The sequence below is a fragment of the Protobothrops mucrosquamatus genome, unplaced genomic scaffold, assembly GCF_001527695.2.
Source record: "Protobothrops mucrosquamatus isolate PMUCROS unplaced genomic scaffold, P.Mucros_1.0 scaffold_226, whole genome shotgun sequence".
NCBI lineage: Eukaryota > Metazoa > Chordata > Lepidosauria > Squamata > Viperidae > Protobothrops > Protobothrops mucrosquamatus.
The window spans coordinates 876,687-895,249 of NW_015386302.1; the positions used below are offsets into that span (position 1 = coordinate 876,687).

General features: G+C 38.7%; 1 protein-coding gene across 1 annotated transcript in view; it reads left to right on the forward strand.

The window, feature by feature from the left end:
- DIAPH1 (diaphanous related formin 1) overlaps window positions 1-18,563 on the forward strand; it is a 92,317-nt gene that overhangs the window by 61,871 nt on the left and 11,883 nt on the right. Inside the window, exons 22-26 of the mRNA XM_029286737.1 lie at window positions 4,627-4,866; window positions 4,957-5,086; window positions 10,152-10,276; window positions 12,909-13,073; window positions 14,021-14,156. Of these exons, the coding sequence (XP_029142570.1) occupies window positions 4,627-4,866; window positions 4,957-5,086; window positions 10,152-10,276; window positions 12,909-13,073; window positions 14,021-14,156 (796 nt within the window). The remainder of the gene's footprint in view (window positions 1-4,626; window positions 4,867-4,956; window positions 5,087-10,151; window positions 10,277-12,908; window positions 13,074-14,020; window positions 14,157-18,563) is intronic.

Below are 18,563 nucleotides of genomic sequence, written 5' to 3' on the forward strand. Positions count from 1 at the left end.
CCACTTTCCTGATACTTGGGTTTAATTTCCCTTCAAATCAATATCTCCAGTATTATATTGTCACTTCCAGCCAGCATTCATGCTCCTTCCTTTTTCTTAATTAAGTCATCTCAGTTGGTTAGCATTGATTTAAGGATAGCTGATCACTTGTATGTTACTTACTCTTTGAAAAAGCAAATTATCAGCAGGACAAGTCAGGAATTTCTTAGAAGGACCATGTGTGGCATGTTTCTGGAAGCATCATCATCTCTTTTGGATGGCAGTATTAGACATCAATAATGATGTTTTTTAAATATATGCCTCCTCTTATTTTAACCCTGATTTCCTCAATAATCTTGCTGAGTTTATTTATTGTAGGATTCTGAATCAGCAGTAGATACTTACAAGTTCTCTTCCTTTTGCATTATTTGTGTGCATTGTTCAGTTCTTATATCCCTTTGTTGTTAATAATTTTATTGAAGTTTTTAATAAACAGAGAAAAAATAATAGAAACTAGAAGAAAAAAATCCAGATGGTGCAGAAAAAAGAAAAGAAAAAAAAGTAGAAAAAAAGAAAGAAAAGGGCAATATGGGCAATAAGAAAGAAATGGCATCAAGCCTTTTTCACACCAAACATAAACTAATATATGTTCATCCTTTTAAATTTACAAATAAGAAAACTCTTTTCCCCAAGGCCTAACTTTTAGGGATACACAATCCAGAAATCATCTTTTCAATTCTAGTTTAGCAAAAAGTCCATTATTAATTATCAGAAATATCCCTGATCAAGTAGTCCAACATTATATTCCTTCTTTTTACTCTGCACAGTTTTGACCTTTAAATCTTTATTATGGTATCATAGGATTTGACCTTTCATCACTTTTTGGCATTTGAAAGGAGTCTTCAGAGCTTTCACCAGCCAACTTATAAATCCCATAAAGAAGTATCATCCAGAATTTGTTGCTGCATGTTCTGTTCTTCCCATTGTGGCATTGTCTAGAATTTCTTGTTGCAGCTATTCCATGTTCAGATCCTTAATTTGTTTTTTGTATTTCCATTTTGGTAATCACAAGTTTATTGTTTTCCATGTCTTCAAACTATAATATCCAAGATAAATGTGTGTAGTTTTTCTCATCTTCTAAAAGTTTGTCTATTGAAATCTATCCATTCTATTATTAATATTTCAGTTTTAAGACAAGAAAAAGTTATAGCCAGCTTAACCATTTTAACTCATTTTCTGCCTGGTTGTTTATTTCCCTCTAGTGTCCATTTACAACCTTCATCAAGCCTCAGTTACTAATTATGGGATTACAAGTAGTTCTCAACTTATGACTACAATTGAGCCCAAAATTTCTGTTGCTAAGTGAGACATTTGTTAAGTAAATTTTGCCCCATTTTACAACCTTTCTTTCCACAGTTGTTAAGTGAATCACTGAAATTGTTAAGTAGTGACGCATTTGTTAAGTGAATCTTGCTTCGCCATTGACTACTTGTGAGAAGGTCGCAAAATATGATCACATGACCCCGGGACACTGCAACTGTCATAAATATGAGTCAGTTGCCAAGCATCTGAATTTTTATCACCTTAACTATGGGAATGCTACAATGACTGCAAGTGTGAAAAAGTCATAAGTCACTTTTTTCAGTGCTGTTGTAACTTTGAACGGTCAGTAAATGAACTGTTTTAAGTCGAGGGCTACCTGTAGTTGCATTCCAGTTATTTTCCATAAATACATTATTTAATTATATATTTGGTTTTCAAATCTTACAGCAAAAATAAGATCTCTCTCCCAAACCATTGAAAATTTCTTAAATCAAAATATTTTATTTTATTTTATTTGGTTTTCGCCAGTTATGTATTACTTTAAATTCTTATTCAAAATTTCTTAAATTCAAAAAAGGTAAAACTACCCAGATGTCAAGTTAAGCTTGCCATTTTGAATATCTCTACTATCAATAAGGTGGTTAAATTGAATATTTCTGAATGTGATTAGAAAGTGGGTTTGGATAGTTTACTATCCTTATGAAAGGCTTTGAGAGCAAAGAGCAAAGATTTTACTGAGAGCAAAAATGTAATCTCTTTTGGCTCCTCATGCTTAATTTCATGAAAGTTTTATGATCTTCTCATGAGCTACCATTCAGAGCAGTTGTAGATGATTTCCCATTCTCTCTTTCCCTGGAGTGATTTGAAGGACCAGCCTACTTGCAGCGGTTGTTATCTATGTTCATTCTTATATTCCAGTCATCAGAGCTGTTCCACAATATTTCCCTAATGTCCATTAAATCATTTTTGTTCATATCTGCTAGGAATTCAATTCCTCTTACCCCTTTTTCCATACTCTAAAGGCCAGTATAAAACACAATAAGGTTTTATCTGAGAAGAGAGCACTACCATCATTGTTGAACTCAGTCAAGGTCTTTCCAATCATTCATATACTATTTTTTCCTATTCTGAAAATATTCGAAGTATTATTTTATATCAAATTCATTGAGTAAGTACAGGTAATCCCCGAGTTACGAGCGTTCATTTAACGCTCGTTCGAAGTTACGTGATGAGCACCCCTTAGTGCTTATTAGCAAGTCCTGAAGTTACAAATATTGCAGCACCAAGGCAGTCGTTCGCCCTTATGAGTGACTTCAGTGGCACTGCAACATATTCCCCTTCCCACTCCTCACAACTGCTTCTCCCTTCCTTCCTTCCACCCAGGACTCACTTACCTTGCAAAAGTCCTCTCTGTCGTGGTTTATTTCCCTTTGAGGGAGAGGAGAGTCGGCTTGGAAATGTTTTTTGCACTAAGAATGGAAGTTTCTGGAGTCCATGATCTCGCGCGAGTGTTTGAAGTTGCGCCAAATCACAGAACTCAGAAACTTTCATTCTCTATGCAAAAGGTGCCTGTTTCCTGCTCCTGGCCCCAACTCCTTTCTGCCTGACGGCAAGCCCAAAGCCTTCAACTGAGGGAGAAGGCCAGGCCCCTCGCATCCAGCCCGCCAAAGCTCGCCACGCAGGGAGAGAAAGTGACCTTGTTGTCCCCAGAGCCTCGGAGTCCTCCTCCAAGCAGCCCAGAACGGAGGCCAAGGGAGGCTTCTGTATTCCTCTGGAGGTTGGATCCAGCCCTCGGAGGACTGCTCCAAGCTGCTGCCACCCGGAACAGAATTTCCAAGGGCCTGATCCAAGTCTTGGAGGCGTTTTCCTAGCCATTTGCACCAGGAACAGAGGATGGGGGGAGGCTTCTGCATGCTTCCGGACCTCCATTCCAGGCGGCAGCAGCTTTGGGCAGTCCTCTGAAAGCTGGATCCAATCTCCGGAGGCATGCAGAAGCCCTCCCAATCTCTGTTCCTGGCACAGACAGCTAGGAAAACCCCTCCAAATCTTGGATCAGGCCCTTGGAAGCTTCCGTGCCCGCTGTGGCCCAATCCGGGCTCCGGAGGCATTTTCCAAGCCTCTGCTGCCCAGATTTGAGGCCGGGGAATGCTTCCCCCCACCCCCGCAGCCTAATCCAGGCTTCAGAGGCCTTTTCCAGGCTGCTGCCGCCCGGATTTGAGGCTGGGGAACGCTTCTGTGGCCCGATCCGGGCTCCGGAGGCGCTTTCCAGGCCCGATTGGGCCGCGGGGGGGCTGTGGAAGCGTTTTGCGGCCTCAAATCTGGGTGGCAGTGGCCAGGAAAAGGCCTCCAGAGCCCGGATCGGGCCGCGGGGAGGCACGGAAGCATTCCCTGGACTCAAATCTGGGCGGCAACCTGGAAAAGGCCTCTGGAGCCTGGATCGGGCCACGGGGAGGTGCAGAAACGTTCCCCAGCCTCAAATCTGGGCGGCAGCAGGAACCACAGCAGAGAGGAGACCGATCTTTTCCAGGTGAATCCGGCGTGGCAGGAAGGGAGGGGGAAGCATGCGGTATCTTAGTGGGTCGGGGAAGCCTTGGGGGCCTGTTCCAGCATTAGGCCCTCCATGGCCTTCACCACCTTGAAATACATCATGTTCACTTAACGAGCCAAGTACATTTTAATGAGCAAGGGAGTGATCTCGTACCTCGAACGATATTCACTCTACGAGTTTTCGAGTTACGAGTGGAATGAGCAGTCTCCATTATACTCGTAACTCGAGGACTATCTACTGCAAATTTTCTCAGATTAGATTTTTAAACTTTTAGTTGCTGTGGGTTTGGGACAGGAAACAGTAAAGTATTTTTGTCTATCTTCTACACTCTCATTCCAAATATAGCAACAAATTGATACTTCCCATTCTTGCCCATTCCATTCTCTTGTAATTACAACTGGGAAAAGCTATGTATTTGTTTCTATATATAGGTTTTACTAGGGCTGTTAGATCTCAGTGGCAAAATCAGGACAATGACTAGATGGCAAAAAAAAGTTTTCTATCTAGCAGTTGTCTGAATTTTTGTAACTCCAGGATTTGCAAATTCCTTAAAGCCATCTAATATTTTTGGGGAATCACACTATATATATATATGTCATAAAGAGATGTTTTTCAACCATGTTGCTTACATTACTACATAGTAATCAATGAATTCATATTTGGTAAATTGTATTTCTGTGGGTCTTCTCTTGCTCAGATCTCTTTTGTTCTTTCCCTTAAGCTGTTATCCTCATTCCTATTCCTTTTTGTGTGACCGTGTCTCTTTTTCTTCACAGATTAGTTCAGTTTCCCGTCTGCCATCAAGACTCAATGCTATACTTTTCAAGCTACAATTTAATGAACAGGTAGACAATATAAAGCCAGATATTGTTGCTGTTACAGCAGCCTGTGAGGAACTCCGCAATAGTGAGAACTTTGGTAGTCTTCTTTCCATTATCCTACTTGTGGGCAACTACATGAATTCTGGCTCCATGAATGCTGGTGCCTTTGGATTCAACATTAGTTTCCTTTGCAAGGTAAATATGAGGAGAAAAGCCTGGGGAGGAATAAAAAAATAATCATCTTCTTGTGCATTGTTCACCAGTAGCCTTGTTCATATCTTCTAGCTTCGTGACACAAAGTCAACTGATCAGAAGATGACCTTACTTCACTTCTTGGCAGAAACATGTGAACTGCATTATCCAGATATCCTGAATTTTCCTGATGAACTCATCCATGTGGAGAAAGCTTGTCAAGGTACTGTTTGGCATGTGTATGTGTTTTAAGATTGCAACAAACAGCTTTACTTTGTGGTCACCATATAGGTATTTTGTTTGTAATACTGTTCAGAATACTATTTGAAACTCTTTCAGGTGCTGTTAATGATGAATCAAAATATTTTCAACTCCCACCAATTCTTGTTTTTTTCCTAGTTTCTTATAAACCTTTGACCAAAATATGCCAAATTAAATTGAAAATACAGAATAACCAAGTTGGAAGGGACCTTGGAGGTCTTCTAATCCAGCCCCCTGCTCAAGCAGGAGACCCTATACCATTTCAGACAAATGGCTGTCCAATCTCTTCTTAAAAACCTCCAGTGTTGGTGCACCCATAACTTGTGGAGGCAAGTCATTCCACTGATTAATTGTTCTAACTGTCAGAAAATTTCTCCTTAGTTCTGGGTTGATTCTCTCCTTGATTAGTTTCCATCCATTGCTTCTTATCCTGCCTTCAGGTTCTTTGGAAAATAGATTGACCCACTCTTCTTTATGGCAGCCCCTCAGATATTGGAACACTGCTATCATATCACCCCTAGTCCTTCTTTTCCTTAAACTAGACATACCCAATTCCTGCAACCGTTCTTCATATGATTTAGCTTGGATCTTCTTATTATTTTTCTTTTTCAGTGGTACTGTGCTGCACTGGAATTTATAATCACATTTTTCAGAGTGTCCCTGAAAGATTTTTTTAAAGATTTTCATCCAGAGAATCTTTCCCAATCTCTCTCTACGTTTGTTGAAATCAACTGAAATCAATAGTTTGATTTTGTTCTATTGCTTGTGTCTGCATTATATTGAATTCAAATCTGACACAATTATGCTTCCCCAAATTTTGAAATCTTTGAAAGTTATGCATAATGAATTTAGTATGACAGTGCAATACAATAGCTCCCCTCTTAGATCAATAAACAAGGGACATAATCTAGTATCTAAGAATCCAAGATTTCTGAGACTGATATATTGATAGACTTTACTAGCACTCTTCAGAAGGTCCTTGCCAGACTTCAGCATTGGGGCCTAGCCAACAAGATGCAATTCAGTGGTAAGAAAATTAAGGACCTGCACTTAGGCAGGAAAAATCAAATCATATAGAATAGATGGTACCTGGTTTATAGTAAATCTAATGAACCAGCTAGCATGGTGCTTCAGCTGCCAAAAAAGCCAATGCAGTCGTGGGCTGCATCAATAGAGTGATAGCATCAAGATCACAAGAAGTGATAGTACCGCTTTATACTGCATTAGTGAGGCCACACTTGGAATAGTGCGTCCAGGTCTGGTTGGCACAATAAAAAAAAAAAATGCTGAAACCCTAGAAAGAGTGTAGAAAAGAGCAACAGATGATAAGGGCTCTAGAGGCTAAACCATATGATAAACAATTAAGGGAACTAGGTATGCCTAGCTTAATGAAGAGAAGGACTAGGGGTGATGTGATAACTGTCTTCCAGTACTTGAGGGGCTGTTACAGAGAAGAGGGGGTTGACTTATTCTCCAAAGAACCTCAGGGCAGGACAAGAAGCAATGGCTGGAAACTCGTTAAGGAGAGATCCAACCTGGAACTAAGGAGAAATTTCCTGACAGAACAATTAATCAATTAATCCTGATGTTATTGATGTTCCATCTCTGGAGGTTTTCAAGAATAGGTTGGACAACCATTTGTCTGGGATGGTAAGGTCTCCTGCCTTGGGCCGGGGGTTGAATTAGAAGTCCTTCAAGATCCCTTCCAGTCTATGATTCTCTGATTCTACATCTTGTAGAATCATAATGATTGTAACTATGATTTATAATCTATTATGACCTATTATTTGTTTATATGTACACTGAGCTTAAGAACCAGAGACAATAGAATAAAGAATTCTATTCTATTCTGTTCTATTTTCTATCTCTTAAAATAATTTTGCTGACTGTTAATGTTGACTCAGTCAGTTATGACCAGGCCACCTAGGCAGATGCAGGTTTCAATAAAGTCCTTTATTGCACTGCTATCCCACAACAAATGGCCCTACAACAGCCAGTAAAGTTCCACCCCAAACTTTCCCGAAGACAGCCACCCACAATCAGTGCAACACAATCCCACAAACTAAAGCCAAAAGTCTCCAGAGCTCATTTCACAAGGCAAGGAGGAAGTCTATAGTCTAAAAACAAGGTGCAAAGTCCACAAGGCAAGGTCCATAAGTCATAAACAAGGTTCAAGGTCCAAAAGGCAAGGCCCATAGTCCATAAGCAAGAGTTCACAGGGCAAAAATATGATCCAAAGCAGAGTTTGAAAAGGCCAGGGAAGTGTGTGCCAAAGCAGAACAATTGTTCCCAACGAAGACACCCTCCCCTGATTAAATCATCTCAAGCCAGGTTTCCTTGGGAGGAGGAGGAGTGGGGCGGCGGCCTCACCAGCAGCCTTGCAGACCTCCTTTGAGCTTCTCTCCACTCCATTCTCTGTATGCCCTCTGATCGTGTGGGGGAGGCAGCTGTTTCCCATCAAAGGGAATCTGCTGCCTCTCATCACCACTGCCTGCCTGCAGCCGATCCTCCCCTATGTTTGTGAGGGCAGGCATTTCCCCATCTGATTGAACCACCTCCCCCAATGCCAGAGGGGCCTGGGACAGCATCATCCTCAGCTCCTGGGCTCTCCAGACATTCCAGGGGAGATGGGCCATCCCTGGTTCCAACTCCTCCTCCTCCTCTGAACTGGGATTTGATGGGGCCATTGCACAGCTAAATTCAACAGAGCTCCACAAATGGCAGTTTTTATGTTTAAATCAGGCTGTGGTGACTCTTGTGGTTAGGATGCTGAGTCAAAAGATCAATGAGAGGTGTACAGCTTGGCAGTTCTAGATCCAATAACATGAGCTGCATGACAGAATGAGTTCCCAACAATTTGTCCCAGCTCCTTTTCTCTTAACAGTTTGAAAGCATGTAAATTCAAGTAGATGAATAGATACCACTTCAGTGGGAAAATAACAGAGATATAAAGGAGCCCTCTTGGGTATCCCCTGGGCAACTATAATGTCACCGACTAATCCTTTTAATCCGGAAGTGCTTTGGTAGGTATTTCTGACACAAATGTAATAGTATGTTCAAATCATTGAAGCTGTACCAGTCAAATAATACAATAAACTCTTAAAAGCAAAGAAAAAAAAGTGCCATAACACTATGAAGATCCTTAGTCACAACTCGTTCACTTCTTCAACTAGGCAAGTACGCCCAGATCAGTTTCAGACTATTTCCTTTTTGGGGTGTGGGGAAAGCAAATGATATTCATTTGGGGAGTACAGGTGTGTATTATTTTTAGATGATATTTGTAATGTCAGCTTCGGTCAGAACTATATAGTTCGTTATCTATGAAAACAGAATTTCAGCTTCTGCTTTCTTCATATATATGGAATGAGCAGGAGTAAAATCTTCTCTGCGGGTTTGCATCATTCTATTTTGTTATCCTTCCTGTTTCCATTGTTATTTTCTTTCCTGATAGAAATGTTAGATCTATGTTTGGACTTAGTGTCTGTCATAGCAGGAAGTGTGGAGAGGAAAATATAAAAATGATAGCTGCAGATGTTTGTTATAGTAATTTATAATTGGACTATGATGAAGAAAAATTATGTTTGATCTGTTTACTTATAATCATGTATTTTTCCTGCAAGTATCCCCCCCTGGTCCAGATTTTATCTGACCACCTAAGCCCAGTGAAATAAGCTTATTCCTAAATCTCAGTCATGTTGTTTTATGCTGAGAGTGGTATATAACCTAAAGCTGTAATACAACTTAGATATTCTTAGCCAAGTCAGTTTTTATCTCTCTTTTTCATTTTTTATCTGTTTACAATATATACAGGTGTGTTACTAGGATTACAGGTGTGTTTTTTAGTGTCTTGAATGCTCTGAAAACAATATTCAAATGTTAAATAGCATTATTATTTTAGCTTTGGAAATGATCAGTGCTAATGACTGCAAAAATCTAGTATATGTAGAATTATATAACTTCCTGTCATAAATGCTGTTGCCTTTAATTCCAGGCCTTTGCTGATATAATCCATCACTTTATTGCACTTTCTCACTGACAAACACTGCTCTTAAGCCAAGAGTCACATACAACCAACTTTTTTGGCATTCCTGAGCATATATATTAATGGGACAGTATTTTTGAATATGCAGTTCTTTAAATATCCTAGTTAATCAATGTGGATGGTGCATGCTAGTTCTGAAGTCACAATTCTGTGAATTCATATTTGTCCCTCTGGTTACACAAGGGAGTCTGCATGGTTTGATATAGAATAGGTTGAAAAGAAGGGACTATGTGCACTGCCTTTGTTGTACTGCAACTGACATTTGCCATTGTTGCCAGGCTTTCTTATCTTTGCTGCTACAACAGCAGACTGATTATGCCTCCTCAGTGAATCAGCAGATTGCTGATACTATGTATTGCCTTCTGCCCCGGCTTGTGATTTTTGTAAAGCATACAAATAGTATAGCTGGGATTTATTTAATTAATTTATATGCTGCCTATCTCACTATCAAAAGAGACTCATTTAAAGATCTCTTGTCATTCCAAAAAAAAAACCTTTTAATTTCCTACACCTCACCATTTATTTTTATTTATTATTAAATTTGTATGCTGCTTAACTTCCAATGACTTTGAAGTTTGCCCTTGAAATCCATGAATTCAATACTTCTTCCTCCCCAAGCAGTTGAGGAGCATTGGAGAATTGGAAATAAGACAAGTTAGAAATATATACTTTATATTACCCCATTTTAAATCAGATTTTGATTTTATACCAAATTAGAGCATAACCCTACTTTTTTCTCACTTCTGTAAGTTTTTTTTTAGCTTTCCTAAGTTTTTTTTTCCTGTTCAACTTGAACACAAATAGAAACTGTCCCATGAAGTAATATTAATCAGACTAACCCTTCTCAATTAAGAGAAGCAGGTAGTCCAAGGAATATACTTGCTGGCTTCCTAGAGAATGTGACTACAGTAAATAAAAACTATTCTTTTAGCTGACGTTAATTGTTTCTGCAATTCTGCTGTATTGTCTCTTTTTCTTCCCCAAGTTTCTGCTGAAATTTTGCGGAAAAATCTGGACCAGATGAACAAACAGATTTCAGATCTACAGCATGATGTTAACAATTTCCCCAGTAGTACAGAAGAGAAGGACAAATTTGTGGAGAAAATGGCCATATCCTTCAAAAATGTGCACTGAGAAATGTTGAAAATAACCTATGAAAGAAAGAATCTTATTTATGATACTGAGGGACAAAATCACTGGTTTTAGAATGAGGAAAACACTGAGCAACTGCTCAGCAGCGGGATGTTTGCAAAGATCAGCTGTTAGAAAAACCAAGTTCTCTAACGCTATCAGTATAGGTACTTACTAATGCAAGTATTACCAGACTTTGAATAATGAATTCCCATTCTTGTATTATTTTTTTCTGAGAATCCTAGTTTTCATTATAAAGTTCAGCAAATTTTGTCTTTTAAGGTTCTTAAAGTGGCATTAATATATCACTGTTTATTGACATACTTTAGTAGTATTAGAAAGATACACTGTACCAAAAGAGGAGTTGTTTCATTTTTCACAAGGTAATGACAGTAATAGGAACCCTTAGCGAGTGACATATATTTATTGATACTGTGTCCTTGAGTAGTCTCCCATTCAAACAGTTGAAAGCACAAAGTGTATAACTCTTCCTGATGTCTCTTTGGGTAACTTGCAGGCAGAAGAACCAGGTATGAATAAATAAAGCTTATTTGCCATGGTCTGTATACATCCGGGGTTGCACCTGTGTACCCTATTCTTCCAAAATATTCCATAGTTGAACCCACAGAAATCCTGTCCCCTAGATACATCCATGTCCCCTTTTTAGTTTATAATCCTGTAGTTAATTGATACTAGGCAAAATTGCACAAATTACATCCTGAAACACCATAATTAAGTCCTCACTTGAGATTTTGAGTGATTTTTAACATAACATATAAATCACTTGATTACTGGCTACCATTTCACTTTGGTTGTTTACACAAATTTGTTTTTGGTAGTGGTCGCAGAGTGGCAAACATTTTGCCCTCTAGATTTAGTAATCATGAGACAAAATGACATTGTGATTAAAAATTACTCTAGTATAGAAGGTTAATATCTGTTTCTCATTACATCAGGGCATTGCTTTCTACCACTCTTCCAACAGCGAAAGAGGATTTGCTCACTTTTTATCTTGCTTTATGAATTTAGAAGTAATTTCTTTTAAAGGGCTAAAATTTGGCTTGGCAACATTTTTTCAGTAGGCTATCTTGCCTCTCATATGTGCCTCCCATCTAAGTCATTTTCACAAGAACAATTTCTCCAAAATTTGTTGAAAGATGCGTATTACATTTCTAAGATGTATCTTTAGAAAGCTCTAGAAAGGGTTGGGACATCTTTTGTTGAGGGCTTCTTGGCTCACCTCCTAGGTAATTTTGCTACACTCTAATGTGAGTGATACATAGAGAGGAATGAAGTTGATAAATAACAATAGATTCCTTATCTGTAACTGGTTTGCTTATTTATTTTGAGTGGTTATTGGATTTTACACAATGTGCCCATCTTTGCTGCAAGTGCTCTTTCCTTCTTTTATCAAAATAAGTCATCTAGAATAAAACAATTTTAAGAATTTGGAAGATGGTAAACAAATTATTCTATGTTCTAAGTATACAATATGAAGGGATGGAGTTCCTACCACAAATTCAATTACCGAATGTTGTAGTATAATGGTTTGCAGAGACACAAACCTACACATTAATACATCTATAAATGTTGAGAGGATGATAACTAGAAACATTTGCTTGTAATAGAGAATTCTCCTAAGTCCCCTCCCCCCCCACCCCGAAGCATTTTTCACTTTGGGATGGCATTTCTTCCTGGTGCAAGTATCAATTAGAATGGTGAACTTCTTAAAAATGGTTTTAAAACTGCACTGGACATCACAGGAGTACAGCATCTTCATTTATATATTACAGTCTTTGCAAGGGAGATTCAAAAAGGATTCTGAAAAAAATAGCCATTAAAACCAATAGAGAGGATACTCTTTATCAAAACATATGAATTAAGGGTGTTACTATCATCAGAAATGCAGGGGAACATGCCTCTAGAAATGAGTTCCTTTTAGTGTTCAGAGAGAACCCAATGAACTGGAGAGAGTGTGCTTAGCCCTCACATTTGATGTTATTCCAACAGATAATTATTGATAAGATTAGGCAGCAAGTACCCAGATGATCTTTTGCAATGAAAGGCTGCTTATTTTTGTATTTAATCATTTTACTTTGCTTTTTAAAATATATAAATTATGAATTAATAACCTGCAGTATGTTTAAAATAGCTTTAATAATAAATTAATACTTTATTGATACAATCATATCAATAAATTAAAATTTTAAAATAGCTATGATTGCTTAAAGGCCCCTGAGGTAAAGCAGCTATAGCTGAGTCCTCCCTTTGTGCCCTATGAAGAATTGCAGTCAGAGAAGTAAATTATTTGCAGTCAGCAATGACCTTTCCAATGGCTAGAAGTCAATGGAATATAAAAATGAGGTGAATCACAATGACCTAATCAGAATTTATTTTGCAAAAAAGAGCTTTGTTACATTAGTACTGTGTTTAATTTCTGTTAGTTAATTGTGTGGTGTTATTTTGTCAAATTGCTTTATACATAAAAGGGTGGGATAAGAATCTGAAACTAAAAATACAAAAAACCAAACTTTTAGCAACTTTAAAGTAATCAACGTATTCTCGGAAAGTTTGCTTACAATTTGTTAGAAATCTTTAACTCTAGTCTTACAGCTTTGTTAAGGAAGCCCAAGAACAGTATGAGAAGTTACGAATGATGCACGCAAATATGGAAAACCTTTATGGGGAATTAGGACAATACTTCCTCTTTGACACCAATAAGATATCTATTGAGGAGTTTTTCACAAATCTGCGCAATTTCAAAAATATGTTTGTGGTGAGCATCTGTTTTAATTACAATATGTAATTTTGTATTACATATTTAATTACAATATGAGCACCTTTTTATTTGTGCTGTACTTTTTACATCAAACAAGGCAACAAGTAAAATACTTTGAAACAAACTTAAATTGTATAACATGAGGAGGTGGCTATTTTCTGTTGCAAACACTCCATATTTTGCTCCTATTGTGTTTTTATATTTTCTTGTATTTTTGGTCTTTCACACTTGAGTTATCTATTTGTTTGCTTGCTTGTTTAATTATTATATTTTTATATCACCAAAGGATTCATTTCCCAAGGATTCATAGGGTTATAATTGTCAACATTACCTGTAATTTGTAAGCTGGTTGATATTGATAGGAATCAGTTCAGTGTGCTGGACTGCTAAAGACAAAATTTTGAAAAATAGGTCAGTACTTACGCAGACAACAAATATTGCTAAATACATTCAAGTTCCATAAAAGTATGTCAATATCCATTATAAGTCTAAACACTCAAAACATTTCTTTAAAAGCTGTGTTGTAAAATAATGTAAGCCAGAGAAGTAGATTATAGAGAAATATAGTATATAGATGAGAGCTTATTGAGGTAGGGCTGTATTTAAACAAAATATTTGTAGTGAAATTAATGTTCCTATTTTTATTTGAGTAAAATAAAAATAAATTTAGGTAAATATGTTAGATATCTCCTCCAGCATTTGGTTCTCAAGGATACATTACTTGTATATTTTGTGATTCCATTAATTTTTATGGATAAAAGTAGTAAATAAATCTATCATTCATAAACTCATCACTGTTTACTTACTTTGTCTTGCATGGTAGCCAGCATTGCATTCTTTTATTCTGCTAAATGAAAAGTACAATATGCATATCATAACAACACAGCAAATTCATTATTATGACTCTCCATTTGTATATCTTATCACCTGTGTCTTATTTTTAGCAAGGTGTGAAGGAGAATCAGAAAAGGCGTGAGATGGAGGAGAAGATGCGCAGAGCTAAACTAGCAAAAGAAAAAGCAGAGAAAGAACGTCAAGAAAAGCAAAAGAAGAGAGAACAATTGATTGATATGAATGCAGGTACTGTACCATGAATATTGTGGCTTGTATAAATTCCTTATCTCAGTGGACAACTGGGAAGGGAAGAAGACACTTCTCTTCCTTGGTAATATCATAAGGGCACTACTTGATTGTGGCTCAGGATCCATCCAGTTTTCACTATGGGCCAAATACAGTCTATAGGGATTTCCCATCTGGTCTCAAGTTCTTTTTAAAGTCTCCTGGTCCTTGTCCACTTGCCTTTTAGTCCCTGTCTAAATTCTTCCCAGCAGAAAAGGGATCATTTCTAGTCAGCAGCTACAGTACTTGACTGTGAGAACTACTGACTGTGCTTAATAGATTTAAAATAGCCTGCATTGGCCTCATTAGAGGACATTTATTTTAGGGGTCATCTGTCTCCATAGTATCTGCCTGGCCAATTTGATCTTGCAATGTTGGCATGTTCTTGGTACCTTTAGTTAAATAATGTCGTCTATTAGGACCCTGGAAGTATGCTCTCTCTCTCTCTGTGTTAATGCCTGCCCTCTGCAGTGAGGTTCCCCTCTCCCAGATCTAGATTCTGCTGTTGTTCAAAGTAGCCATGAAGACCTGGGTCTTCATCCATGTTTTTGGTGAGAGAGAATGAAACTCTTTGCTTCTTTCCATCTGGTCTGAATGCTTGCCATCTTTTATTGATTTATTGTAATTTCTTTGATTCTTGTGAGCTGCCCCAAATTGTTGGGAATTGGGCAGTATTTAAGTTTAATAAATTATTATTAAAGGTTCTCCTCGATTAATAACCATAATTGACCCTGCAATTTGGTCGTATATTATGAGGGTTGTAAAGAAGATCACCCTGTGACTATGCCCAATTTTTTGTAGCGGTTGTTAAGCAATGCTGCATTTATTAAATGAACCCACTGTTTGTCATTGGGTGTTTTTTGCCAGAAACTGGAAGTAAAAGAGGGTTCTGTCAAAAATGTCATAAATCACAGTCACGTGACTGTGGGACTCTGCAAACAGCCATAAATAAGGACCAGTTGCTGAGCACCCAAAATACAGTCACATGACCTTGGGGGAGGGATGGATGTGGGAACATCAAATCTGGATTATAACTCCCTTTTTTGGAATCTAATAATTTCAAATGATAATTTCAAATTTTGAGCAGCTGGTCATAAGTCAAGGACTACTGGTATTTTTAAAGTCTGCTTTTCGTGGAAGACATTAATTGGAGAGAAAGGATGCATGAATGTGGCATATGTAAATGTAATGTGGACAAAATTGTGAGCCATATGGCTTCAGAGCCCAAAATAAATCCTGTACAATTGTGTCCAGACTGCTCCAGAAAGCGCTCAAAAGGGATATGGAGACCATAACAATTTCTATATTCTTTGTCACCTAGCAGTTGATATTTAGAGATGGAGTAATTCTGTACATATACATGAATACATATATTCATCTCTTAGACTGACAGACATATATCTGTATATTTTTATCTCACTTTCAAATTCCCTAATCTTGCAGGTATATGTAGTGTTTAAAGATGCTTCCAGATGGACAAATAGTTTTAATTAAAAATATTTTTATGGTAAGCTACACTGTATACAGACATACACATATCCATCCACTAATTCAGGCATGTCAAACTCGCGACGTCATGTGACGTCACGCAACGTATCGGGCCCATTTTGCCATTGCCGGCAATGGGGTGGGCATAGCTTCCACGTGATGCGTCCGGCCCACGGGCTGGCAGTTTGACACCCCTGCACTAATTCATGTTTGAAAATCCAAAAAAATACAAGTTTGAAAGATGGAAAATGCATAACAAAACCTCCTCTTGAAGCATACTTAATATGTGCTGTGTATTATACTGCTCTATTTCCATACAATTCTATACATGCTATATAATAGAAATTTAAGGCATAAATTAGTATTAGTATAGGAATAAACTATTTGAATGCAGTTTTTGATACATGATTACCATGTTCATATATAGCAAAAGTTTTTATCTATGAAATATAGTTAATTCTTGTATTTAATTTAATTATGAAACTGTCACTGTTCATTTTTTAGAGTATGACTCTTAGTACATAGTATTAGTACATTGTGTAGTATAAATGCAAGCACATTACACAATGCTTGTCTAATTGATAAAAAACAGATTAATCAGATTTCTCAGGATCTTATTTTCATATTGCAATGAACATTCCCTTTGCCTTATTTTTGGAAGTCATTAATGAAGGCTGTGTTCTGTGGGTCCATTGGCTTATATTAACATTTTCAATTGATATTTTTAATTGACTTTGACTAATAATAATAATAATAATAATAATAATAATAGTAAAGTTGGAAGGGACCTTGGAGGTCATCTAGTCCAACCCCCTGCTCAGGCAGGAAACCCTATACCAGTGGTAGGCAACCTTGGCTCTTTTATGACTCGTGGACTTCAACTCCCAGAATTCCTGAGCCAGCATGCTGGCTCAGGAATTCTGGGAGTTGAAGTCCACAAGTCATAAAAGAGCCAAGGTTGCCTACCCCTGCCCTATACCATTTCAGGCAAATGGCTGTCCAGTCTCTTCTTAAAAACTTCCAGTGTTGGAGCATTCACCGCTTCTGGAGGCAGGTTGTTCCACTGGTTAATTGTTCTAACTGTCAGGAAGTTTCTCCTTAGTTCTAGGTTGCTTCTCTCCTTGCTTAGTTTCCACCCGTTGCTTCTTGTCCTGCCTTCAGGCACTTTGGAGAATAGCCTGACTCCCTCTTCTTTGTGGCAGCCCCTAAGATATTGGAACACTGCTATCATGTCCCCCCTCGTCCTTCTCTTCGTTAAACTAGACATACCCAATTCCAGCAGCTGTTCCTTGTATGCTTTAGCCTCCAGTCCCCTAATCATCTTTGTTGCTCTTTGTACTCTTTCTAGAGTCTCAACATCTTTTTTACATCGTGGTGACCAAAACTGGATGCAGTATTCCAAGTGTGGCCTTACCAAGGCATTGTAAAGTGGTATTCACGTGATCTTGATTCTATCCCTCTGTTAATGCAGCCTAGCACTGTGTTGGCCTTTTTGGCACTGCAGCACACTGCTGGCTCATATTTAGGTGATTGTCCACTAGGACTCCGAGGTCCCTCTCACAGTTACTATTATTGAGCAAGGTATCCCCTGAGCTCAGAATTTTAGTTGTAAGTTGTGGTCATAAGTTGAGGCATTGACATGACGGCTTCCCTCAATGTCTGCAATTCTGGCACTCCTAGGTTGTGATCATGCAGGTCATTAAGTGGAGTGCTGGGTGTCTTGGGGCTGGGCAGTAAATGCCTAGGGCCATTAGCAACCTCAACCAGTTGTCACATCAACACTGCTGCCACTGCTGCCACTCATAAATGTCGCGTCACACCATTACCCAGCATTCTTGAGGATCTGCTGCACACTTATTTTCAGGCATTTCTTTCCTGCTGCTGAGGGGTTCTTATACAAGAGGCAGTTGTTGGTTGCACACAGGCCTTGTTTCCCAGAGCCTATTTGTGCGTAGCTTCCAAATTCTTTGGAATTCTTGTATGGAAGATCTGGCTTCCTAAGTTGTGCAGGGCTTCTGAAAACTCCAGAAACCACAACTTTGGAAGGCTTTGGAGACTCCATGAGAGTTTACACAGAACCTCTGAAAGCTTCCTAAGGCTCTGGAAGCCCAGCCTGACTTGGGGACGCTTCAACTTATGCAGTTCAGGAAGCCTTTAGAAGCTCTGTGTAAACTCTTGCAGACCCTCCAAAACCTTCTGAAGTTGTATGAGGGTTCAGAAAGCTCTGGAGTCCCGGCAGAACTTTAGAAACCCGGCATGACTTTGAAAGGCTTCAGAGGCTCTGTTTTAAGAGTTTGCATGCAGCCTCCCAAGGCTTCCCAAATCATGTGAAGCTTCCAAAGCCTGTTGAAGTTGCACTGGGATTCCAAAGTTTTCAGAGACTGCATACAAACTCTGGAATTTCTAAAGGCTTCAGAAGCTCTGCACAGTCTCTGGGAAAGAAAGCCTGATGTGAGCAGGAGCTGCCTCTGATCAGTTGCACAAAATGGCATCTGTGGATGGCAGTGGCAGCATTAAGACTGAAGCAGAAGCTTGTGGCAATGGGAGCTGGCTGAGACTGCTGAAGGCCCTAGGCCTCACGCTGTGGTTGAGCGCTGGTCTGCAAAGCAGCCTAGATTGGGGAGGGGGGGAGAAAGGCAGGCTAGGTGAGTTGCAGCATGCCCACAGTCATAAGAGTGTGCATGTTCACAAGCGGCCAAATTTTGATCATGTGACCACTGGGTGCTTCAATGGCCGTTACTTCAGGCAGCGGTTGTAATTCCTTTGGTTCAGCATTGTCTTAATTTCAAACAATTCTGAATGAACGAGCATAAGTCAAGGACTACCTATAATTGACTGCATCTTCACATATTAGTGCAGATTTGGGAGATTCTGGTTCTT